Source organism: Urocampus carinirostris, chromosome 15, assembly GCF_059441175.1.
Source record: "Urocampus carinirostris isolate Australia breed hairy pipefish chromosome 15, RoL_Ucar_1.0, whole genome shotgun sequence".
Lineage (NCBI taxonomy): Eukaryota > Metazoa > Chordata > Actinopteri > Syngnathiformes > Syngnathidae > Urocampus > Urocampus carinirostris.
This window is the reverse complement of record NC_142363.1, coordinates 2,178,637-2,204,847: the sequence shown is the minus strand read 5'-3', so window position 1 is coordinate 2,204,847 and position 26,211 is coordinate 2,178,637. Positions and strand designations below refer to the sequence as shown.

At 40.9% G+C, this 26,211-nt stretch overlaps 1 protein-coding gene across 1 annotated transcript in view; it reads right to left on the bottom strand.

Moving 5' to 3' along the window:
* Positions 1–26,211, bottom strand: part of pxdn (peroxidasin) — an 86,392-nt gene that overhangs the window by 53,692 nt on the left and 6,489 nt on the right. Inside the window, exons 2-3 of the mRNA XM_088354211.1 lie at positions 1,439–1,510; positions 234–305 (exon numbers count right to left, since the gene is read on the bottom strand). Coding sequence (XP_088210337.1) covers positions 234–305; positions 1,439–1,510 — 144 coding nt within the window. The remainder of the gene's footprint in view (positions 1–233; positions 306–1,438; positions 1,511–26,211) is intronic.

The window sequence follows — 26,211 nt, the reverse complement described above, 5'->3', positions numbered from 1 at the left end:
GAATGTGATGTCAACAAAATGCTGCCAAAACTGGCGACAGAAAAAATTTTGAACACCTACACCAGTGATAATGTGTTTTGCAGTGATTTACAAAAACAGCTTGGTTTTAACTTTTTTCGCTTGCGAAGCAGTCTGAAAGTCAATCAATAATTTTAATTTGAGTTGGACATTTTTTTTTTATCGGCCAACCTGCCTAAACTGTCAAGACATGGAAAGAAAAAAAGACAACTTACAGATATTTGAGGTTTTCAAGATCTTCAAATGCTCCTCTGGTGATTCTTCGTATATGATTGTTGTTGAGAAGACTGCAAAAAAAAAGTTTATTGTGAGGTTACATGCAGAAAGTAGAGAAATGGACTTTACATAGATGAAGCCATGGCTTTAGATCAGTGGTCACCTACTTTTTTGAAGCCAACAACTACTTTTTGTTACTGATTGGCACAAAGAGCTACCAGTTTGATCAGCATTTCATAAATAACTTGTTATTACTATTTTGTTACAATATTATTATGTTAGTACCAGGTTGTATTTATTGGAGGTTAAAATAGGCTCAGTCTAAACATCATGTGGGTTAGAAATCACATTTCCTAGAAAATCTCAATGACCCATGATATATTTTCAGAACCAGTCAGTAGACTACTCAGGTGGTTTAAGCGGAAACCATGTTGGACACCCCTGCTTTAGATGAACAGTAGCTATTTACTGCAAAACACAATCATATTTTACTGACAGATAACACATTTCAAAACAATTTAAACTCATTTTTCTAATAAAATAAAGAAATAAACCTTCATCTAATAAAATATACAAATACTTTCCCCATTTTCAGAATCTTTTCTATTATTCAAAAATTAGATTAATTAATTATTTTCTTAGATCTTTCTGATATGAGCTTGCTTATCGTTATTTACAGTCTTGTTTGGATTGTTTAATAACAATAAGTATATACATATTATTCAACACTGTAATTTATACAAAAACATATAATATTTTCAAAAATAATGAGCATTTTCCTTTTTCAATTAAAAAGATTTAGGAAAACAATTATTAAATGCAAGAAAGAAATACCAGTAGGTATTAATGAGGACTGTAGTATATCAATCCTCCCAATAAGTAGCAAAGATAAAACTACGATCATAAATCTGACTGCTACTGTATATGTGTGAAACATAACGGCATTTTTGTCCGCAATGGAGCTGCTAGTGGTACCGAAAAACAATATAACAAATACAAGTAAAAACATTAAGTTTTGGTCACTTTGAGTCCTCAGTAGTCTGTATTCTTCTTTGTGCGTTTTAGCATTCATTTTCTGTTGTATTACATTATAAAGTAAATGTTGTCAAATAAAACACACTGTCCCTTTAAGAATTACGACCTTAATGGTGTAAGTGTTTGTCATTGCACAAAATGACATTTGTACAAACAAAATACAACTCACAGTGTGTTGAGGTTCTTTAATCGGCCAAATGATCCTGGCAGTAAATCCTTGATTTTGTTGAATCTCAAGTCCCTGTGGAGCAAAAGAAAACCAATATAGTAATGAAATAATTCAGCAGGAAACGCACAACAAAAAGTGAGCGGTCATGTGATAATCATTGAATAAGAGTATTTTACTCATCTCACCAAAATGCATTTGTCGAAATAAAGAAAAAAAAACATTGGGGGACATTTTTAAATACAGTAAACCGTAAATTACTGCATCATGGTTTACATTTCAAAATTTTGATACTTTGTAGACTTTCACCGTGCATTGTTTTCTGCAGCAGACAACACGCAGCAAATGCAGGTTTCAGAGGACTGTGTGTGTGTGTGTGTGTGTGTGTGTGTGTGTGTGTGTGTTGGGTGATTGTGACTGCGTGTACGACTGTGATAGGCTGGTGTAGGCTATCAGTCAAAACCAGAGGGGAGCATGAGAAACATCATGACAGTATTTTAGCGGTTTGTTACATTAAAAAGGAACTCAATCAAATCATACTGCAGAACCATTTCCCATAAAACAGATCTGGAGCTACAACTCGTGGGAAACCGCTACATTAGTGACTTTTGTATTTTAATCATAATGGAGATCTGGCCCATCTGAAAATCCCCGATGCTAGCATGCAGCTGCTCTTTACATTGCTTTCTTAGACTTCTTACAATTTTGTCGTACTGTACTGTTAGTGTGATGACAATAAAGAACATTCAATCTACTGCAATTCTGTGCTTTTTGTTTTTAATTTTAGATCTATAGTTGTTTTTTGTTACAGTCGTATATTAGTACTGACTAGTACTTCCGGCGCCGTCACGAATGGCAGCCACTCCAGCAGCTCCCGTGTTATTTTTGCTACTTTTGTGATTTATTATTTTTTTGCTCACTTTATCAGTGCCTTGCAACACTTGTAGCACTTTGGATTACTTTCTATCCTATGGATATGAGTTTCAACTCGCAAAAATACGTATATTCAAGAAATCTACTCCTCGACCTGAAGAATTCTCGAGCCGGCACGGTCCCCCTTTTACCTAACGAGGTGAGGCGACCCTACCGGGGTTGCAGAGCCGGTGCTAAGGTAAAGGCTAAGCGGCTAGCGGCGAAGTGGCGATATAAGCCCACGGTACCGTCCATAATCATGGGGAATGTCAACTCCCTACCGAATAAGATCGACGAACTGGCTGTGCTTGTGAAAGACATCAAAGCATACAGGGAGTGCAGCTTGCTTTGCTTTACGGAAACGTGGCTCACGTCTAGCATCACGGACGCTAACATCGCGCTAAACGGCTTCTGCGCTGTTCGGGCTGACAGAGGCACAAAAGTCAATGGGAAGCGCAAAGGAGGGGGACTGGCTATCTACGTGAACACAAGGTGGTGTAACCCCGGGCATGTAAAAACAAAGCTTTCTATCTGCTGCCGTGATGTCGAACTTTTGGCTGTAAGTCTGCGTCCCTATTACATGCCCAGAGAGTTCGGACACGCCATTGCTGTCATTGTTTACATCCCACCGCGCGCTGATGCGGAAGTAGCGTGTGACGTCATCCACTCCGCGGTGGCAAAACTTCAAACACAACACCCGGAGGCTGCAATGTTAATCTCTGGGGACTTCAACCACGCGACTCTTGATAAGACACTGCCCTCTTTTGTCCAGTATGTGAACTGCAAGACCAGGGGAAATAGGACCATTGACCTTCTGTATGCGAATATCAAAATGCATACAGTGCTAAACCACTGCCTGCCCTTGGAAAAGGAGACCACAACCTCATTCTGCTTAAACCACAGTACAAACCAAAAGTGAGGAGGCTACCAACAACCACATGCTCTTTTAGAAAATGGTCCACCGAGGCAGAGCAGGCTCTGAGAGACTGCTTTGGATGTACGGACTGGGATGTCCTGCTAGGGTCCAGCAGTGGGGACATTGAGGAGATGGCAAACTGCACTACTGACTACATTAACTTCTACATGGACAATGTTGTTCCTATAAAGACTGTACGCTGCTATGCCAACAACAAGCCCTGGATCACGAGCGACATCAAGTGCCTTCTGAACCAAAACAAGAGGGCCTTTAAAAATGGTGATCAGCAGGAGCTAAAACGAGTACAGAAGGAGCTCAAAGTCCAGCTCCGGAAAGGGAAGGAGCAGTACAGGAGGAAGTTGGAGAAAAAGCTGCAGAACAACAACATGAAGGGGGTGTGGGAAGGGATGAAAACAATTACTGGCTGCAGCACCAAGCATGGTGTGGCTGTGGATATAGATGTGGGGCGAGTCAACCAGTTGAACAACTTTTTCAACAGGTTTGACCACTCCGCCTCATCCTCACCCCTGAGTACTGCAGCTGTCCTTCCCCCTCCCCCTCTGGACACTAGCATGGAAGACATCCCCCCCACTAAAAATAACTGCAGCCCAGGTGTGTGGAGAGCTGAGAAGGCTGCGAACCAGCAAGGCAGCTGGTCCGGATGGAGTATCCCCCCGACTGCTGAAAGCCTGTGCGTCTGAGCTGGGAGACCCTCTACAGCACATTTTCAACCTGAGCCTTGAACAGGGGAGGGTCCCTCAGCTGTGGAAAACATCCTGCATCATCCCAGTCCCAAAGAAATCAAGACCTGAGGAACTCAACGACTTCAGGCCGGTCGCCCTGACATCACATGTGATGAAGACCATGGAGCGGCTGCTGCTGCACCACCTGAGGCTACAGGTCCGTCACGCCATCGACCCACTGCAATTTGCTTACCAGGAGAAGGTGGGAGTGGAGGATGCTATAGTATACATGCTACACCGATCCCTCTCTCACCTGGATAGGGCGAAGGGGGCTGTGAGGATTACATTTTTGGACTTCTCCAGTGCCTTCAATACCATACAGCCTCTGCTACTGAGTAGGAAACTGACAGAGATGGGAGTTAGCTCACACCTTGTAGAATGGATTACTGACTACCTGACAGGCAGACCCCAGTATGTGAAACAGGGGGGCTGTACATCGGACACTGTGGTTAGCAGCAGAGGATCTCCGCAGGGGACCGTGCTCTCTCCGTTCCTATTTACTCTATATACATAGGACTTTAAGTACAACTCTGAGTCCTGCCATGTGCAAAAGTTTGCCGACGACACTGCGATCGTGGGATGTATCAGAAATGGGCAGGAGGAGGAGTACAGGAAATTGATTCAGGACTTTGTCCGATGGAGCGACGCAAACCACCTGCACCTAAACCCCACCAAGACCAGAGAGATGGTGGTGGACTTCAGGAGAACCAGAACTCACCCGGTTCCTGTAACCATCAAAAGAAAATGTGTAGAATTTGTCCAGACCTACAAATACCTGGGTGTGCAGCTGGACAACAAACTGGACTGGACTGCCAACACAGAAGCTCTATGTAGGAAAGGGCAAAGCCGACTTTACTTCCTCAGAAGGCTGGCCTCCTTCAAAATCTGCAAAAAGCTCCTGAAAATATTCTATGAGACAGTAGTGGCAAGCGCCCTCTTCTATGCGGCAGCGTGTTGGGGAGGCAGCATCAAGAAGAAGGATGCCTCTCGTCTCAATAAACTGGCTAGGAAAGCGAGCTCTGTTGTGGGCAAAGAGCTAGACAGCCTAACAACAGTAGCTGAGAGACGGGCACTGAAAAAGCTGCGGTCAATCATGGACAATCCATCGCATCCACTACACAGCATTATCTCCAGACAGAAGAGCAGTTTCAGCGACAGACTGCTGTCACTGTCTTGTACTACGGACAGACTGAAGAGATCTTTTCTTCCTCATGCCATGAGGCTCTTTAACTCTACCCGGCAGAGTAAAAGCCCACTGTAAACCACACCACCTACATTGCATATTACCGAATCTTATTGCAATATGTATTCTGTGTAGCACTATTTAGTTATTCTATATAACACGCTACAGTAGGCATTTGCACGTCAAACTGGGTATTTGTATATTGTATTCTTTTTGCTTTGTTATTGTATTGTTCTCAGCTCAGGGATGCTGCTGGAAATGTGAATTTCCCTTCGGGGATGAATAAAGTATCTATCTATCTATCTATCTATATGGATTATATAATACTGATATGTAATAAATAAATGTTTCTACTTCACGGATTTTGACTTGTGGCAATTTTTTGGGAACGCAACTCCCAGTGAAAAACAATGGATTACTGTATACAACATTTACCCTAAATAAAGTCTTAGCAGACGGCAAAATGCAGGATCGCTCTTGTGAAATTTCTAACTGAAAAAAGATAAGCGCTGACAACACCATGGTCTAAATACACAGAAATGCTGCAGCTCGGATATCTAAATACAAATGAATACAAAGTTCCAGTCTTTCATATTGCCTTTTCCCCACTGTATATATGTTTAAACCCGCAAGATAGAACCCTCAGAGTAAAGAGATCCTGATTGTAGATGTGTTAATATGATAGTGAAAGTTGACATTGTCAAAGGGAAGTGTTTATGGGTTTTGCTCTTGAAATTGTAAAAATATGGGCCAAGTCACAGAATCCAACAGTATGCTTTTTAGGTAAGCCCCAGCACATAAGGACTCAATCAGAGTGGGCCAACTTTTTCATGCTTCGTTCATTGTTTCTTGGTAGAATGGATTTCTAAGATAGCTAAATAATCCCTGTGACGCATGCATTGGACTGTACAGCAGATAGGAGGATATGCAAAGTCAGTCTGTTAAGGGTGTTGTCATTGGTAACCAAGGGACAAAAACAGGGATCACTGCAGGGTGAAGAGTAGCACCACCCTCTGAGAAGTAAGGGTGAAAATGTCAAATGCACCTCTTGGGCATGCTGAGACAGCTGTTTGCTTACTAGAAGCCTTCAGCTCTTGGGGAAAAACAGGCATGCAGCAACAAAACGCAGGTTCATGCAGCGCTGATTAACAACACGTCAAATGTCGTTGATACGAAGGAAAAGAATACAGTATACTGTATTTGTGTTGCATCATATAACGAAACCTCATTCAAATGCCACCCAAATGCAACAATGATTGAAAACACACTGATTCAAACTTTAAAAAAAAAAATGTAACTGTTCATGCATGACACAACAGCAGGATATTTATTCTGCTTGTAGAATGGAAGTTAACATCCGATACAAGGCAAACACATCCAAAATGTTGGGAAGGAATACAACCCTTAGCAAAAAGTATGGAATCATCAGTCTTCAAATTCAAAGTGTTTATTGCCATACGCAGAGTTAAGAACCACATTTCCCAGCACAATGAAATTCTTACTTTGCTGTCTACACAGTTGCCAGCGTTAAAAAAAAAGAAACTAAGAAACTATACTGGACTGTCTCAGAAAATTAGAATATTGTGATAAAGTTCTTTATTTTCTGTAATGCAATTAAAAAAACAAAAATGTCATACATTCTGGATTCATTACACATCAACTGAACTATTTCAAGCCTTTTATTATTTTAATATTGCTGAATTTGGCTTACAGCTTAAGAAAACTCAAAAATCCTATCTCAAAATATTAGAATATCATGAAAAAGTATACAAGTGGGCTATTCAACTAATAACCTGAATCATCTAATTAACTCGAAACACCTTGCGAGGGTTTCCTGAGCCTTAAAAACACTCAGCTTGGTTCAGTAAACTAAATCACAAGTATGGGGAAGACTGCTGATCTGACTGCTGTCCAGAGGACCATCATTGATACCCTCCATCAGGAGGGTAAGACACAAAAAGAAATTTCTCAAAGAGCAGGCTGTTCACAGAGTGCAGTTTCAAAGCATATCCACAAAAAGTCTGTTGGAAGGGAAAAATCTGGCCGGAAACGCTGCACAACCAAGAGAGATGACCGCAGCCTTAACAAAATTGTGAAGAAGAGCCGCTTCCAGAATTTGGGGGAGCTTCAAAGACAGTGGGCTGAAGCTGGAGTCCAGGTATCAAAAGCCACAGTTCACAGACGTGTCCGGGAAATGGGCTACAATAGCCGTATTCCCATGGTCAAGCCACTTCTGAACTCAAGACAACGGAAGAAGCGTCTGACTTGGGCTATGGAGAAGAAGCACTGGACAGTTGCAGAGTGGTCCAAAGTCCTCTTTTCAGACGAAAGCAAGTTTTGCATTTAATTTGGAAGTCAAGGCGCCAGAGTCTGGAGAAAGGCTGGAGAGGAGCAAAATCCAAGTTGCTTGAAATCCAGTGTGAAGTTCCCACAGTCAGCAATGGTTTGGGGAGCCATGTCAGCTGCTGGTGTTGGTCCACTGTGTTTCATCAAGTCCAGAATAAATGCAACTGTGTACCAAGAGATTTTAGAGCACTACATGCTTCCATCTGCTGAAAAGCTCTATGGAGATGAGTATTTCATTTTCCAGCGTGATCTGGCACCTGCCCACAGTGACAAAACCACCAGTAACTGGTGCACTGACCATGGCATCACTGTCCTTGATTGGCCTGCTAATTCCCCTGACCTGAACCCCATCGAGAATTTGTGGGGTATAGTTAAGAAGAAGATGAAAGACACCAGACCTACAAATGCAAATGAGCTGAAGGCCGCTATCGAAGCATCCTGGGCATCAATAACACCTCAGCAATGCCACAGGCTGATTGCCTCCATGCCACGCCGGATTGATGCAGTTATCCGTGCAAAAGGATTCCCAACCAAGTACTGAGTGCATCAATGGACATTTTCAAATGTTTGATTTAGTTTTGCTGTTATAAAATTATTTTTTTACTTAGTCTGAGGAAGTATTCTAATATTTTGAGATAGGATTTTTTGAGTTTTTTTCAGCTGTAAGCCAAAATCAGCAATATTCAAATAATAAAAGGCTTGAAATAGTTCAGTTGATGTGTAATGAATCCAGAATGTATGACATTTTTGTTTTTTTAATTGCATTACAGAAAATAAAGAACTTTATCACAATATTCTAATTTTCTGAGACAGTCCAGTATACTTGTTTACAAAAAATAATATTATGAATATTAATAAGATAAAAATACAAGATTATCTCGAGATGAGTTAAGGCAAGAAGATAGAAATAAAGGGAATACACAGTTGAAAGTGATTATAGTGGAAGTACGGTCCAGTTTAAAGCGTGTGTAGTGTAATAAAGTATCTGTAGTGTGCACTCACTCTGACATTTTCTTATGTAGAACAAACTCAGATAAAAAGCATGAAAAAAATAATAAAGTTTTTTTTAAAAGTGCATGTCATTGGCATTCAGACACACTCAGAGAAATGAATAAAAAAGTTGTGGTGGTCAGTAAATAATAATAATAATAATAATAATAAATGCTACTTTTATAGACCAAGCACAGGGAAAAAAAATATGGAATCATTCCATTCTGAGGAAAAGAAATATGGAAATAATCAAAACATATTACTAGTATTTAGTTGCACCACCTTTGGCCTTTATGATAGCTTGCAGTATCTGAGGCATGGACTTGATGAGTGACAAACAGTATTCTTTATCAATCTGGTGCCAACTCTCTTTGATTGCAATTGCCAGATCATCTCGGCAGGTTCGAGCCTTGCAGTGGATACTTTTTTGCAATATCTACCACTAGTTTTCAATTGGGTTAAGATCTGAGATTTTTGCAGGCCATGACATTGAGTGGATGTGTCTTTCCCCAAACAATGCTTTCACAGTTTTTGCTATGTGGGATGATGCATTGTCATCTTTGGAAAATGAGTGTATCATTCCCAAACATTTTTTCAATTGAAGGAATAAGAAAGCAGTCCAAAATGTCAATGTAAACTTGTGCATTTATTGCAGATTCAGCCAAAGCCATCTCCCCAGTGCCTTCGCCTGACATGCAACCCCGTATCATCAAGGACCGTGGCTTTAGGCAGTCGTATTTGTAAATCTCACCGGAACGGCACCAAACAAAAGTGCCAGCATCATCACCTTTTCCAATGCAGATTTGTAAATCATCACTGAAGATAACCTTCATCCAGTCATCCACAGTCCTGTTCTTTTGTGCTTGAGGGTCAACAGTGGTTTCCTTTAAGCTTTCATATATGAAAATTCCATTTCCTTGAGGAGATTTTGCACAGTTGTGTCACATACATTGAGTACAACTTCTTCCCATTTCCTCTTCATTTGTCTTGTTGTGAATTTTCTGTTTTCAAGAAATATGGCCTTTAATTGTTTGTCTTGACGCCTATATGTCTTCTTTTGCCTACCACTATGCTTGACTTTAACAATCGTCCCATGCTGTTTGTACTTGGTCCAAATCTTCGATACAGCTGACTGAACAGCCCACATCTTTGGCAACCATACGAGTAGAGTTACCTTCTTCGAACAATTTGCAGATTCTGTCTTTGGTCTCAAGAAACATCTCTCTTGATTTTAACTACTGAGTAACAAGCAGACTTAATTGAGGCCAGGTGCCCAATTAATGAAAGGAAATGGACTCAGTGTGTCATTTTTTTCGATTCAAAATGCGTTGATTGAATTTTTTTTTCTCTGAATTGAGTGATTCCATATTTATTTCCCTGCACTTTCTCTATAAAAGTAACATTTACTGACCATTGCGATTTCTTTTTAATATATTTTAGTGTTTGTGAATGGCAATATGTTGCACTTAGGAATGACCTTACGATTGTTTCATGTTGTGATCTGAGATTTTTTTTCCCCACAGTGTAAAATGTCTGAGTGAGGGCTTGCCCAAGACTGGTGAGTTCATACTTTTGGCTAGGGGTTGTAGTCGCTTGAGAGAAATGCCAAAGCATTTTTGAACCTATAATTTCCATTGCCCCAGGCAACAGAACTTGATTAAATTGTCAGACTTTTACAAACACAAATACAAACACACACTTGGTCAATATAAACTGCAGATAAATTGTGCCTAAATGACCAAATATTATATTTAGCCAATAAAAGAGTTAATATTAAAGTGTCTGATGTCGCTTTAAAAATGTGTGTCTGAAATTTAAATCTCTGATAAGTTTAAAGAGAGAAGACAGGGAGAGAAGCCTTCAGACACACACACACGCACGCACGCACACGCACACACGCACACACACACACACACAAATTCCAACAGTTTCGGCCCTGGCCAATCATGTCTTTTTATAAAATCAATCTAGGCTACAAAAGCAGATCTACCCTATCGGGTGTGATAATCAAAGAACGAGAAAAAGTGAAACCTAAAAAAAAAAAGTAATTTTTTTTTTTTTACAAATTTTGATTGGAAATAAAGAGTGCTCCTTGTACACGAGTACGAGCTTTACTCAGTTAAGTTTGGTAACAATAAAAAAAGAAAAGTAATCATTAGTTCATGGATGCAAACAAATGTATCTTCATGAGCCATATGGCGAAAGTTGGAACTCCTAAAACCGTTAGAACCCTCCACACCCTCAGATTTTAGCATTTAGCATCAAAGCTTTTTGCGTTGTCACTTAGCTGCTGGTCAAATACAAGCAACAGCAGGAGGGAGTGTGGCGCTTACTAGCAAAAACCTTCCACACGTGCAAACACTTTGTGGAATTAATTGAACTTTGCTGCTTTCAATAACTGGTTATTCATTGCTGCACGTGCTCATTCACATGCATAAAATAATAAAGAAGAGGGAGCAGATATGTTGAAAAGAGTAAACTTGTGTCGAGCAGGTGACAAGGGAAAGTTCTAAAACAGAAATCTTAAAAACTTGTTAGAATGTAAAATATTGTATTTGATGATTATTATGTTGATTTATATATGATTTATATATAATTTATATTGATTTTGCAAGAAATAAAAGAGTGTTGTTTTTCTCAGTGTGTACATGCATTATGCCATAAATCAACAAAATGTATAAATTAACTCCTGAACGTTCCAATACAATTCACCTAAAATCCTAATCCGAGACGTACCCAAAGTGAATTGAATGCTGTTCTTGAACAGTTTGGAGAATATGGACGGTTTAGGTCTGTTTTAAAAGGTAACACTCTGAAGTTTTGTCCCAAACTGTAAATGTTTTCACTTCTCTTTCTTAAAGTCAATGGATAATTGGCAGGCCATCGGAACATTAAGGGGTTAAAAGAATAGCCAATATGGACTATATTTAAAATATTTCAGCAAAATTATCTTTCCTGCAATTACTTTTTGCATTACAGGCCAAATAGTCACGAACAATATTCAAACCTATTGTTTGAGAGCCTGAATGCTTGAAGTGGGGGACAGTGGCAACCAGTATTTTTGGCACAGTTAAGCACATTACTTGTTCCTGTCTCACCAAAGAGCTATTGACTTGAGACTCCAACATCTGGTCAGTGACCATGACCCATCACACACTATTTTCTTTAAACCTGTTAATTCTGTTTAAATTAAGGGGTAACATAGAGAAACAATTATGAGACAGAATTAAAAAAGTAAATCTAGTTATGTTTGTAAATCTTCTCTGACAAAAAAAAAACCAATCAGGATTGAAGAAAAAGGTACATGTGTGCTTATGTTAAAGTAATTGTGCAGTTTCTATTACAAAGAAGTGCTAGGAATGTATATATTATGATTGTTTATAGATTATTGTGTATAAAGGATTACTGTGTGTGTATATGTCACAAAGGTGAGGACACCCTTCACAATTCTGCAGATTTCATCATCATGTTTAATTGAACAACATTGAAGAAACATCGCTTTGACACAATGAAATGTAGTCTGTGCAAAGCTAATATAGCTGTATAAGGCTGAGTCCCATTCTTCGCACTTTCACTCGCTATTTGCCCTAGTCACTCGGTTTTGCGCGTTCACGTGAAAATGGGGTGTGTCCCGGTACTCTCAAGACCAAGGGAAAAGTGCCCTCAAACCATGTCATAACCACTACAGACCGAGGGTGGTCGGTACCTCACTTGGGAGCCAAGTGACTACCCAGAAGGCTATGCGAATTCTCAATATCAACAAACATGGCTGGAAAGGAACCGCACAAATGTAAGTAGTTTTCCACAACTACGCATGTATTTGCAACGAAATATATTGAGATATCTTAGTTAGACGTAAATGCAATTAAAAAAATCGTATTTCCGTGTTTAAACATGAACATAGCAAAATCGCTACTTTATACAGTGCATAAATCTACCGAGGGAGCCGCAAAAAAAATTCTCACACTACAAACCGTAGAGTTGGATAACTGGAGAAAATTCCGGCTCAGCCTATCCCTGTTTTATTCTAAACGAGTCGTGCTTTTACATCTACATGGCCAGACTCTAAAGCTGCATAGTCACAATAACGTTCTGGATATATGCGCTTGTTTATTGCACACAATTTTGGATGTTGTGTTTTATTTACAATATGATTCCTTCTTGTCAGATCAGAATGCATTATTTTCATCATGCATCGTGAGTAATGTCTCCGTATTTCACGTGGAAATACAGTTGAAACAAATTACTATCACACAGTCCACTGCCTTCTCTGTAAACACATATTAAATAAACTAATTACCTTCTTAAAATGTTGTCCAAATGTGGAGACTACTCTAAAGCATATGTGATGCTCGCCAATAGAAGGCTCTTACAGCCATAAGAACAACATGTCAGTTTTGTGTATCTATTCACGATCAAATAATTATCCAGAACACATCCTACAATTTCCTGTCTCACATCAACTTGTTGAACATCCTATACACAGTTGTTTTTGTACAATACACCAGCATTAAGTACTGTATTTTCCGCACTATAAGGCGCACCTAAAAGCCTTTATTTTTTTCAAAAGCTGACCATGCGCCTTATAATACAGTGCGCCTCATTTATGGATCACTATTAAGTCGCAAAGTCTTGCAACTCATGCAGCAGCCGCCGACTAGATTTCCCATTAGCCCTGTGTTGCAGTACCACCAAGAACGGTGCATTCTGTCCACTCCACGCATCGGCCCGGTATTGCAGTACCTCCGGGAACGGTGCATTCGCAATGATCGCAGCAAGGCTTTAGGGCTAGGACCTTAGCTTGGCCTTTTGGCTGAGAGTAAGTGTCCCGGCTCCTAGGCTTTGTAGCGTATTATGAACTGACCGATAACGGATAATGGATAATGAATAACGAAGATAGACAATAACCCTTAAAAGTAGAACGTAGAACAATACGTCACTGAGGTCTACAGCCAATTCGTATTACGGCCATCTATTGGACTGGGGTGAAACCTTGCAAGTCTCGTCCAATTTCTTAGGGGACAATCTTCACTTTGCACTCCACTCACCAAGGGCACTTCCCTATGGAAGGACCTCAATGGAGGGTTCTCAGGGCCAAGTGAGAGGAATGGGATTGGGCCTAAATGTATTTTCCCGCTCAAAAAACTCAATATATAGCCATTAATAGATAAACCCCTGGCAAGAAAAGTGAGGGCACCCTAAAGTAAAAGTTCCTGGAGTTCAATATTTTGTGTGACCGCCATAATTTTTCAGAACCACCTTTATCCTGCTGGTCATGGATTTGACCAGAACCTCTCAAATTGCCACTGGAATGCTCATTCACTACTCTTTGAGAGCCAGGGGGTGTTCGAGATCTTTTGCTTCTCCACCTTTTGCTTAAGTATGCCCAAAAGATGTTATATTGGGTTAAGATCTGTAGACATAATTGGCCAGTCCATTCCCTTTACCCTTAGCCCCATTTTCAAAAGTCTTGGTCACCTTAGAAGTGTATTTGGGGTCATTGTAGGCTGGAATATTGACCTTCGACCCATTTTCTCAGGGAGGGATCATTCCTTGCTTACGTATTTCACAGTACAAAGAGTTCACATTTTCATTTCTCAGTCTATCCAATCTTGTCACTCCTAACATAGTCCTCAAACACTTCATCTCAAAAACATTCAACTTCCTTCTTAAATCTGCATTCAGGCTCCAAGTCTCTGCACCATACAACACAGTCAGCACAATCAAACTCTCATACAGTCCTCTCTTAACATCCATACTCATACTCTTGTTCTTCATCACTCTCCTCAGAGCACCCAAAACCTTGCTTCCTTGATTCACTCTGTGCAATACCTCACACTCCATTCCACCAACTGCAGCCACATCAGAACCCAAGTACCTAAAGCTTTTCAACTTCACCTTACTATTCCCAACATTGACACATAACTTACGCCCATCACATACTCTTCCAAACTCCGTCACCATCCTTCTCAATGTTTCCTCAGAATCAGCCACAAGCGCTGTGTCATCTGCAAACAACAACTGACTTACCTGCCACCACTGTTCCACTGTTGTCCATCATGTCTACACCTTTGCCAAATACTCTTGCATTCACCTCTCTCACCACAGCATCCATGTACACATTAAACAGCCATGGTGACATCACACACCCCTGTCTCACACCAGTCAACACAGGGAACCACTCACTTGTCTCACTCCCTACTCTTACACATGCTCTGCTGTTCATATAAAAACTCTTCAATGCTTCCAACAACTTTCCACCCACTCCATACATCACCATCATTGGCTCCCAGTTAGCCTTAGATGTGATTTCAAGGTTCTCTTAGTATTATACAAAATCATACATAGACTTGCTCCCTCTTATCTTTCAGATCTGATTTCCCCCTATGTCCCGGTCCGATGCCTACGATCTGAGAGTGCCGGTCTTTTGGTGATCCCAAGAGCAAAGAAGTGTTCTGCTGGTTCGAGAGCGTTCTCCATCCGGGCACCGGTGCTGTGGAATGCTCTTCCCCCTGAGATCCGATCTGCAGCCTCAGTGGAAATGTTTAAATCTAAGCTTAAAAATCACTTCTACTCCATAGCATATGAATAACCTACTCTTCTCGTCGGCTGAAAAATAGTCTGTGTAATATAGTGTAATAATCTGTGAAGCCCTTTGAGACTCTTCGTGATTTAGGGCTATACAAATAAAAATGACTTGACTTGCCACAACGCCTCTCTATCAACTTTGTCATACGCCTTTTCCAAGTCCATGAAAGCCAAAAAAACATCCTTACCTTTTGCAAAATATTTCTCACACACCTGTCGTACTGCAAACACCTGACCCACACATCCTCTTCCTTTCCTGAAACCACTCTGCTCCTCCATCACCACCTCATTCGTTCTTTCTCTCACTCTCTTAATCAAGACTCTTCCATACAGCTTACCCGGCACAGACAACAAACTGATACCTCTCGAATTGCTACAATCATACTTATCACCTTTACCCTTATACAATGGCACCACACCAATCAACAGGAACCACATCACTTAAAAAGCATAAATTCAACAAGCGTATTAACCAGTCAATCATAGCTGCCACCTTTTTTCAGGCATTCAGCAGTACAACCATCCAACCCAGGTGCCTTCCCCCCTTTCATTTCTTTCACTGCCTCTTGCACCTCCCATGTTTCCACAGGCTTCACATTTAAATCACCCAACACGGGCCTTCTCTCCATACCATCGATTGCCTCGACTCTCACTTCTCTCCCATCCTCCACATTTAGCAACTACTCAAAATACTCCGCCCATCTCGTCCTGACTGCACTACCGCTAACCAGCTACCTACCATCCTTATCTTTCACTTTCTCTTCCTTTCAAGTCATTAATCTTGGTGTGGCACACTGATTTACAAGGACATTTGAAAGTGACACTCCACACAGAATAGGTGCTGACCCCTGCTCTTAACGCTTCCCATAGCTTCCAATGAGGGTCTGGATTCTGGTTGAACGTATTTTTGACCATTCTTCTATACAAAACATCACCACTTCAGTCAGGTTAGATGGTTTCCAAGCATGGACAGCCCGCTTTAAATCACACAAAAGATTTTCAATAATATTCAGGTCTGGGGACTGAGATGGCCATTTCAGAACATTGTACTTGCTCCTCTGCATGAATGCCTTAGTAGAATTTGAGAAGTGTTTGAGGTCGTTGTCTAGTTAGAGTATCCAGCCCCGGCGCAAATTCAGCTTTGTCACCGATTCTAGAACATTGTTCGCAAGAATCTGCCGATACTGACTGGAATCCATATGACCTTTAACTTTAACATGATTGCCAGTACCTGCACTGGTCCCACAGCCCCACAGCATGATGGAACTACCACCAAATTCTACTGTGGGTAGCAAGTGTTTGTCTCGGAATGCTGTGTTCTTCTTCCGCAATGCATACCACCCCTTTCATGTCCAAATAACTCAATTTTAGTTTCATCAGTCCAAAGCACCTCGTTCCAAAATGATGCTGGCTTGTCCAAATGTGCTTTAGCATACCTCAAGCGACTCTGTGGCATGAGCACAGAAAAGGCGTCTGTCGCATTACTCTCCCATACAGCATCTTCTTGTACAAAGTGCGCTGAACAGTTGAACGATACACAGTGACACCATCTGCAGCAAGATCATGTTGTTGGTCTTTGGAGCAGGTCTGTGGGTTGAGTTCGACTGTTCTCACCATCCATCGCCTCTGCTTATCTGAGGTTTTTCTTGGCCTGCCACTCCAGGCCTTAACTGGAACCGTGTCTGTGGGGCTTACACTTCCTCACTATGTTCCTCACAGTGGAAACTGACAGCTGAAATCTTTGAGCATGCTTTTTGTATCCTTCCCCTAAACCATGAAGTTGAACAATCTTTGTTTTCAGGTCATTTGACTGTTGTTCTGAGGCTCCAATGCTGCCACTCTTCAGAGAAGATGCAAAGAGGAGAAAAACTTGCAACTGGCCGTCTTAAATACCCTTTCTCATGAGTGACTTCACTTGTGTATGTAGGTCAAGGGTCAAGGAGCTTGCCAAACAAATTTTGTGTTCCTATAATTAACCAGCTCGGTGGACTTGGGGGTATGGCGCCCGCCCCGAGACTGGGCGGTTGTGGTTCAAGCCTCGGCCGAGTCATACCTAAGACTTAAACATTGGTACCCGTTGCCTCCCTGCTTGGCGTTCAGCATTAGGGGTTGGAATTGGGGGGTTTGGTCACCTAATGACTCCCAACACCTCAGTTGGGTTGAGCGAGGGGGCTGGGAATCCCCTCCTCTGAATCAATCTCCCAAAAAGAGTCAGAAATAACTCTAGCCACCTCCCACTAGGGGGATATGGCTGTGGTATATAACATAATTAGCGGTAAACAACAACGGTGCCCAAATTTATGCACCTGCCAAATTTTGTTTAAGTAATTATCACAAACTTTATGCAAATCCTATGAACTTTGTTACAACAACTTTTTAAAATATCGGAAATAGTTATTTACTTTCCTTGGTAACTAGTTACATTCACTATGGAGTGATTTAGGTACTACAGTAAAACTCGGATAAGTCGGACTCGCATAAGTCGGATTCTCGGATAAGTCGGACAAATTGCGTGGAACGTTTGTTCTCTAGGCTTTTCTGTAGTATTACACCTCGCATAAGTCGGATTTTATAAGTCGGATCCTCGCCTAAGTCGGATGGATTTTTCCGTACAATTGACCCTTTTTAATGGTTTTCGCCTCTGATAAGTCGGATCGGTATCAGGTCGCCTAGGACATCTCCCAAATCTGCCCTCCCAGATTTTCCGGGAAGATTTCTTGATGTGACGTGGCGTTCCGTGATTGGCAGAGGCTATTCATCAAACTCCTCCTCAGTGTTGAATGATAGCACTCTCAATCACAGCACGCGGTCATAGAACAAAGCCTCGTAATCATAATCCCATTGTTTGTGTGAATTTCTTTGGACTTCCTTGCGGTCTGTGCGGTCTACGGTGTGGCGATGGCCTCAAGTTCTAAAACCAAAGGCAGGAGTCTCAAGACTAGAACGTATGAAGAAAAGCTCGCTATCATTGAATTCCAAGAAAAGAATCAGCACATGAAGCAAAAAGACATCGCGGCGAAGTTTGGAATGAGCCCTCAAACTTTGAGCGACATTCTGAAAAGCAAGAAGAAGATAAAAGATATGTGTGCGACAGATTTTAGAGCTCCGACCGCTAAAAGGCAGAGGGTAAATGATCATCCAGATGTCGACAAAGCACTGATTTTGTGGTTCCGTCAAAAATCATCGAGGCCTGAAATCAGAATTGACTGTGGAATGATGCTAATGCAAGCTAACAAATTTCGCCAACAGTTTTCACCGGAATCGGCTGAACTTGCACCAGCGTGGATCGACAGGTTCAAAAAACGATATGGACTTGGGCGGATTACTAAAGCCGGGGAGTCGGGCGGAGTGGATACAGAGGTTGTTGAAGAATGGAAAAGCGGAAAACTGCGAGAAATACTCAAGAATTATGAGCCAAAGGATATTTATAACGCGGACGAGACGGGCCTCTTTTGGCTGCTTTTGCCGGATAATTCCATCGGTTTTATTGGACAATCTCATCACGGTGCGAAACAACCAAAATCTCGACTGACAGTGCTTGTGGGTTCCAATATGGACGGTACTGATAAGTTGCCGTTGCTGGTTATCGGAAAAAGTAAAAAACCGAGAGCCTTTAAAAACGTAGAAGTTCCGGTGCTGTATGAGGCCAACAAGAAGGCTTGGATGCTGTCGTCGTTGTTTGAAGCTTGGCTGAAAAAGTTGGACAGGAGGATGGCGTTCGAAAAGAGGAAGATCGTTATGGTGGTGGATAATTGTCCGGCGCATCCAACCATTGAACTGAACAATATCGAATTGGTGTTTTTACCACCAAATACCACTTCGCACACCCAGCCGATGGACTCGGGTATCATAAAAAACCTGAAGTATTTCTACAGACGTACACTGGCATTGCGAAGACTTGAGGCAACAGATGATAACGCTCCTCCGTTCTCATGGACGATTTTGGACGCAGTAATCGCACTTAAGTCTGCGTGGAAGCGAGTGACTGCCAAGACCATCGAAAACTGTTACCGAAAAGCTGGTTTTGAGAGACCTGCAGAGATCGCTGACGATGTAGGAACCGACGATCAAGTCCGTGACGAATCACCAGAGGTCGTGGAGGACACTTCAGAAGAGGAAGTGACAAACTTCCGGAACATATGGTCGCGACTACGAGACTTGTTTGGAGAGGCAGTTCCAAGTAACCCTGATGATTATCTCTGCGTAGACGACAATGTAGAAACTGTCCAGGAATTAACAGATGAACAAATTGTTGAAGTCGTTCGTGATCGTGATCCTTCAGCGGAGGAAGGTGACGAGGAGGAGGATGAGCAAATGGACGTTGAAAGACCGCCCCCGAAACTCAACGACGCCTACAGTGCACTGCGCACTTTGAGGTATTACGGCCTTGCTGCATGCCCAGAACTCGAAGACCTTGCCGATCAGATGGAGACGTTGCTGCTGAAACAATCCCAGTTATCTATGCAACAAACCAAAATTACAGACTTTTTCAAATGAGTACAATGTAACTCCGAACCTAACAGACTTACGAATCTAACGGACGATGAATCGTACGGATAAAATTACAGGTACAGTACATAACCAGTTCATATACAGTGTATTATTAACCATAGTTCATATCAACCATGTTCATGTTCATTTTAAGAACTTTTTTGATAATACAGTAAATCACGTTCATGTTACAAGATATCATTGCTTGGTATTTCATTTTACATATACAAGTATGCACTTTTCTAAGAGTTAAATTTCTTCTTAGTTCGAAATTTTGCGACCTCGGATAAGTCGGATCCTCGGATAAGTCGGATGAAAATGACCGGTCCATCTGGATCCGACTTATCCGAGTTTTACTGTAACTCAGTTACCTTTTGGAAGAAGTAGTGATTAATTATAACTGAGTAACATGCACAACACTGAACGTTACAACATAATCTATTCAGTCTTAAGCAGGGGTCAGCAATCTTTTCTTGTAAATCAGTGTGCCACACCCAGATCAATGACTCTTACAAATTTGTTTTTAATATCCGAAAGAGCTGTAATTTTACACCAGTTCGAATATACAACATCGATATACATTGAAATCGTATAACTGACCAATTTATCTTCCATTATTCTTGTTAATCAATAAACTTAAAAACTGGTTAACCCTTCGCGTGCCACTGCTGGCACGCGTGTCATAGGTTGCCAACCCCTGGTCTAAAGCAACAGTAAAGGCAAATATCTATGGAGAAACATGGATGGCCAGTCGTGCCGGTTTGGAAAAATTTGGGTTTAGTAAACAAAAAATGTTTTCGAGCAATCATTTTTGTGGTAGACAAGACTGAGTCTGTCGACTTTGTTCTACCCAACCCAAGTTGTTATGCAAACAACCTCCTAATAAAACTGTTTCAGAACAATAGCAGATTACAGGAAACCAATCTTTTGACATTTCAACCCGATAATATTCAAATTTAAAAGGATCTTGGAACAATATTATTCAAGCCAGATGGTGGTTCGCGCCCCGGCCGAGTCATTCCTAAGACTTAAAAAGTGGTCGGCGGCGCCCTCTGTTGGCTGCGGCTGCATCGGCTCGCTACAACGGGTCAGGTGCAATCGACATTTCGTTCTGTGTACATTGTTACACAGAATGACAATACAAGGAAATTATTATTATTATTATTATTATTCTGAAAGACGCAGTGTCATTCTATCAACAACAATCCAGGGGCCAATTTTGCTGTGCAAATTAGCAAAGCTTTCTGGATTTCTGGCTTTGCATTCCGTAAACCTTTAAGAGATAGAGTACCTCTGGAAATCAGACTGCAACAAATTCCAAACAATGAAACTTCCCTTTCCCTCCTTGACTCACTATCAGTCACTCAATCACACCAGTTCACTCTCCTGTACCAAAGAAAGACATTAACACTCAGTAGGCAAATTGACGCAATTCATACCTCGGGAAATGTGTAATTATTGGACTTTCTCCACAGCTATTCATGGATTGGTGCTGATAAGTATTTAAAAGTCATGCCATTTGCGTCATTGTAAAGCTTATATTCAATTGTCTATTGTCTTAAGTATCACAAGGCTATCGCTGCCCAACTTACGAATTAGATGGTTCCGGACGATCGTTCGTAAGTTGCTTCAGTGCTAAAGGATTTTATACATTTGACTATAAAGGATTTTATACGATTGACTACAATTTACGTGTATTCAGTTTAATGTAATGAAGATATTTACTGACTGTGCTTAATTCAATGTACAATATAAGGTCAGGGCAGGCTGTGTGGAATGCATTAGTGTCAGATGTTTTGTCTAGGACATTTCTGATAACAGGATACGTGGGTGTACTGACGCAGAACGACCAGGCGCTGTTGTGGGAGACCAAACATCAAGGCACGGTTGTGTGAGATTGTTGAGCACAAAACAACTACCTTGACACCTCCATGGGAAGAGCCGACACGACATCATGCAGGGAGAAGATAACCAATAAGAGAAAGCTTAAGTTAGTTGCAGATGACACATAGCCAATAGGGGATTGGTAGGATGTCTCTGAGATGTTTGTTGAAATGTATAAATGATCCGGGGCAACTCGGATGGGGGCCGTCTCCTGTTGGGTACACTTAGTTCTGCTGTTTGGAATAAAAAAAAACGGCCCCCGTGTGGAATTGTGGGCTTGGTCATTTTGTCTCTCAAAACGTGCGTGCATAACTGTTGGATGAATGTAGGTCGTGTTTGGTTAATGGAGTCAGATAACTAATTCGAACAATTTGGTAAAACGGTACATTATTATAGTTTAAATCCCAACAGTGCTACATTTTGTATGATGAAGGTTTATATAAGCATGTTTAAGGCTTGTATAAGTAACCTGTATTGTTTTTTACTAAAAAAATAAACGTTTCATAAAATAAAATGCTTTATAAAGATAAATAAAGTTGAGTTTAATTTACTTTTGAAAGATGAGCTTCAAGAGGACCTCCTCCGTGGTAAAAAAGTGGCCGAAAAAAGTGTTCAATTTTCCCAACCACATCAAGCCTTCTTATTTCACTTTCATTTCGAAAGAAACGGCGTGCCCCTTTTTTTACACAAACCATATTGAATGGATGCACGAGATATTAAACAATAAAATTGTTAAAGTTCTTAGCGCACTAGAGATAGTATAGACATAGCTAGTGAAGAATGCTTACACACAACCTAGGAAGAGGAAGCAGATTTTTTTTTTTCCTTCCGGGTCGATGCTGGGTGACCTCTCACAGCGCCACACGCCAGTGGCGGTGGAAAGAAGCACTACAGTACTCGGAAAAAGGTGCATACAATACAAAATCTAACTTACAGCAAAGTCCAATATTTTGACATCTCGAAAAAAAATGTTCGTATCTACCGTTCTCTGTAAGTCGAATGGTCGTAAGTATGGGAGCGTCTATACTACAAATTCAAATTTCATTGTGGATGGAGGCTCACTCGATTGTTGGCCTGGAGAAAAATGGGCACCACCAGGCTGTGCTTGCCCAAGCCACACGACAGGAAAGGGGTCGCCCACAACCCTATTGGTTAGGGCAGGGGTCGGCAACCTATGACATGCATGCCATCAGTGGCACGCAAGGGGTTAGCCAGTGGCACGCGAGCGCATTGCAAAATAATACAAATAATTATATTTTTTAAAGCGCAGTTTTACCTGTAATTTAGACATTTTCAGTTGCGCGCCGTGCTTACGGTAGCGCCGCGCCTCGCAGATGACGAAGGATCTGTGTTTTAACGCACCCACAGGAACAACGGCGCGCGATAAATGAATGAGTCATGACGGCTCCTCCAGCAAAAAAATCTCGTTCTTTTCAGCCAGCGTGGACAAATGACTGGGGCTTTGTGCAAAAAAATGACCGTGCCGTTTGTGCATTATGCCTCAAGAGCGTTGTACCTCGCACATCAAGTGTTAAACGCCATTACTAGATGAAACATGAACATGAATTCAAAGATAAGGCTGACAAGGCGGATACATTAAAATACGCTGTGTCCAGGTACGGACAACAATCACAGACTCTGAAAACCTTTGTCACTGCTAAAATCACCACCACTGAAGCAAGTTATCACATTGCTTACTGCATAGAAAACCTTTTAATATCTCCGACCAAATCAGCTGGTATTTCTGTTGCACTTATTTTCAAGTAGCCTTCTGCCTTGCTGCTGTTATTTCAAGTTTTGATTTTTTTTCTGCAATAAGATTTCATTGATGAATGGTATGGTAGCTGTCCATATCACTCGTTTTTGATTGTAGTTCATTGTTGATGAAGAATGGATGATTCTGGTTAATTCTTGTGGTAAAAAGTCATGGATGGCTACAAGCCTTTCCACATGTTGCTCACAACCACTTTTTAGCTTATTGATGAACAAAAATAGTGGAAGATAAATTCGTCAGTTATACGATTTCAATGTATATCCATGTTGTATATTCGGACTGCTGTTAAATTACAGCTCTGTTGGATATAAAAAAAATGTTGTGCGAGTCATCGATCTTGGTGTGGCACTCTGATTTACAATAAAATTTGAAAGTGGCACTCCACACCTAAAAGGTTGCTGACCCCTGGGTTAGGAGATCCAACCAACTGCGTAATCAACAAACCTCTGAATGTACAAAAGGTTTTTAGTTTCTTTTAATTACACTGTCCTTTGCTCTTTCTAACATATGAATGACACTGAAGCTTATTTATCACTAACCAAGACTGGACTGGCTTTCAGGCTATCTCTCACAATACAACAAATGTTGCCATTATCACAACATGGTGAGCGCTATTGCACAGCAATGCATGCACAATTTCCTGTAATAACACTGTGATGAATACCACAAAATTCCGGAGAAATTCACGCACGTACTCATAAATTTCCTGCACCTGTTTATTCCAAAAAACGAGCAAGCAAATCATTTCTATAAGGGTTGGGGAGTTGTTTCTACTGTAAAATTCCACAAATTCCTTATTTGGAAGAAACACAAGTTCACAAGCAGCCTATAAATGGTTCAAATGTACAAATTACATCCAGTGTATAATGTCAGAAGAAAACCTTTAAAAAAAGTATACATACTGTATGTGTCATTTATGTGAGGAAACAAAATTTACTATCAGTATCTAGCCGGAATTCCCAGTATCGAACATCTGAAAAACACATGCAGAAAAACAATCCAGGAAAAAACATGTGTTTAGCACAAAATGTAACATTGCCAGTGTTTCTTTTAAACAAGGCATTTAGCACAATGTCCAACAATTGGTACTAAACATAGCAGCTATTCAATACATATTGAAGTCCAGTCACCAAAATATGTTTGAATGTGGAAACACTTTTTTTCAGGGGGAAAAAAAGTGGTATAGGTATCCTTATGAGTGTTCTTAAAGGATTTTTTTTAAGTATTGATGCGCTTAATTTGTTTGCTTACAATAAAGAATGTAGTTTTGTTTTTATGATTGGAAACCTGCAAAGGAAGTTCCATTTTTTGTAACCTAGGAGATTTCAAAAAGAAAGGGCTCCAGGAGGGCTTTTCAAACAGGCCAGATGTTGGGTCCTCTCCTATACTTGGAAAATTCAAAATACATTGATTTTCTTTTCTTAATTTGAGTGTCTACTATACTATAAACTTGTCTATTAGCCAATAAACATTGTGTTTCTATCCCTTGCTATGATTCTACTGTATATGTGAGGAACCTTATCACTTACCAATTTGCATTTATTGCTACACCGCATATTTCTGACTTTTTTCATTAATTCCCCTGCAGAGGGTCATCTGTGTACCAGATAACAGGCAGCCAGGCATTCATGTCCAGACCTGACGATGGACGGCAGGAGAGGCAACGACTCGACGACTGTCTGCAACTTCAAAGCCAGCAAGCATGAAAGCAATCAGGAAATGACAGCGTGTTTTTGCGTTGTATCAACTCTGTAACAAATTTAGACATCCTGCTTGAACCCCTAAACAATACTCTTTATTCTGGGGCAAAGGATGGAAAGGATTGCTGAGTGGGGTGTGTCTAGCCACAAATTCACTTGAGGAAGCAATACCAGACGTTTAAGAATAAGAACATTTTCCACACGGTGGCTGCCAAGGTTCTGGCAAACTAAGATGCTCCTTTGTCTGCCAGTTTCCTGGCAGAACACAGCTATTAATATGGTCAGTGCATTGACAAGTAGGCCATGGTGCCAATTCCACACAAAAGCCGCAATGTATTTGAGGAGTTGCCTTTATTGGGGGCTGTATTGCCCCCGATGTGAAAGGGGAGCTATTCAGCGAGTTCTAAAGCACACTCAGTCAGGGAGAGGTTGTGGTGAGGTCAAAGGACAATCCATAAAAATTTAGTTATTAAAGTTATTTGTGGGTTTGTGTACCATTCCCACCAAGTCCTCTTAGCTGTATGTTTCCTGGTAAACAGGTCAAGAGTAAACAAGCAGTTGCTTTGTGGACGACTACAAATTACGAGCCATACAAAGTGTTACCCTTCTCTCTTGCTCAGTCAACATTATTTTCAGTTATTTACAAGAAGTGATTGACATCTTCACGGATTTTAGGCTTAAGGGTATTTCTAAGCTGTTTGCATCTATACCAATGGGCCTTGTTGGGGGTACTATCATTATAATTGAGATAACTGTTTGAAGTTTAGGTTCAAACAGGCAGAACAGGAGTCGTGAACCTTCTTAATCCAAAAAGGCAAAATATATATATATTTTTTTGAGAGAGCCATACCATATATTTTAAGACAAAATTAAGCAAAACTACCAAACCTGCTCTCCAGACAAAAACTAGTCTTCAGCGCATTTTATTTCTTTGTGTCATGTTAGATGATTTAATAAAATTCATGAAATAATAATACCAGAGCCAGTGTCTCATATCAACAAATATACCACTTTAAGTTTGTCTCCCTCCAGCAGTGTCTTAAGATCATTGAGGCTCATTTTGACCTTCTCTTTTTTCCATAAACAACAGAGTTCTTTTGTAGATATCTCACAAAAAAACTCCAAGCCAAAATGTATGCATGTATTTCCCTTCAGCGCAGCGGGTGTGTGTAAGAGAGAGCCGAGCGTGCTGTGTTGCATAGATGCGCCCAACCCTACTGCTCACCAACAGAATTGGAATGTAAACAAA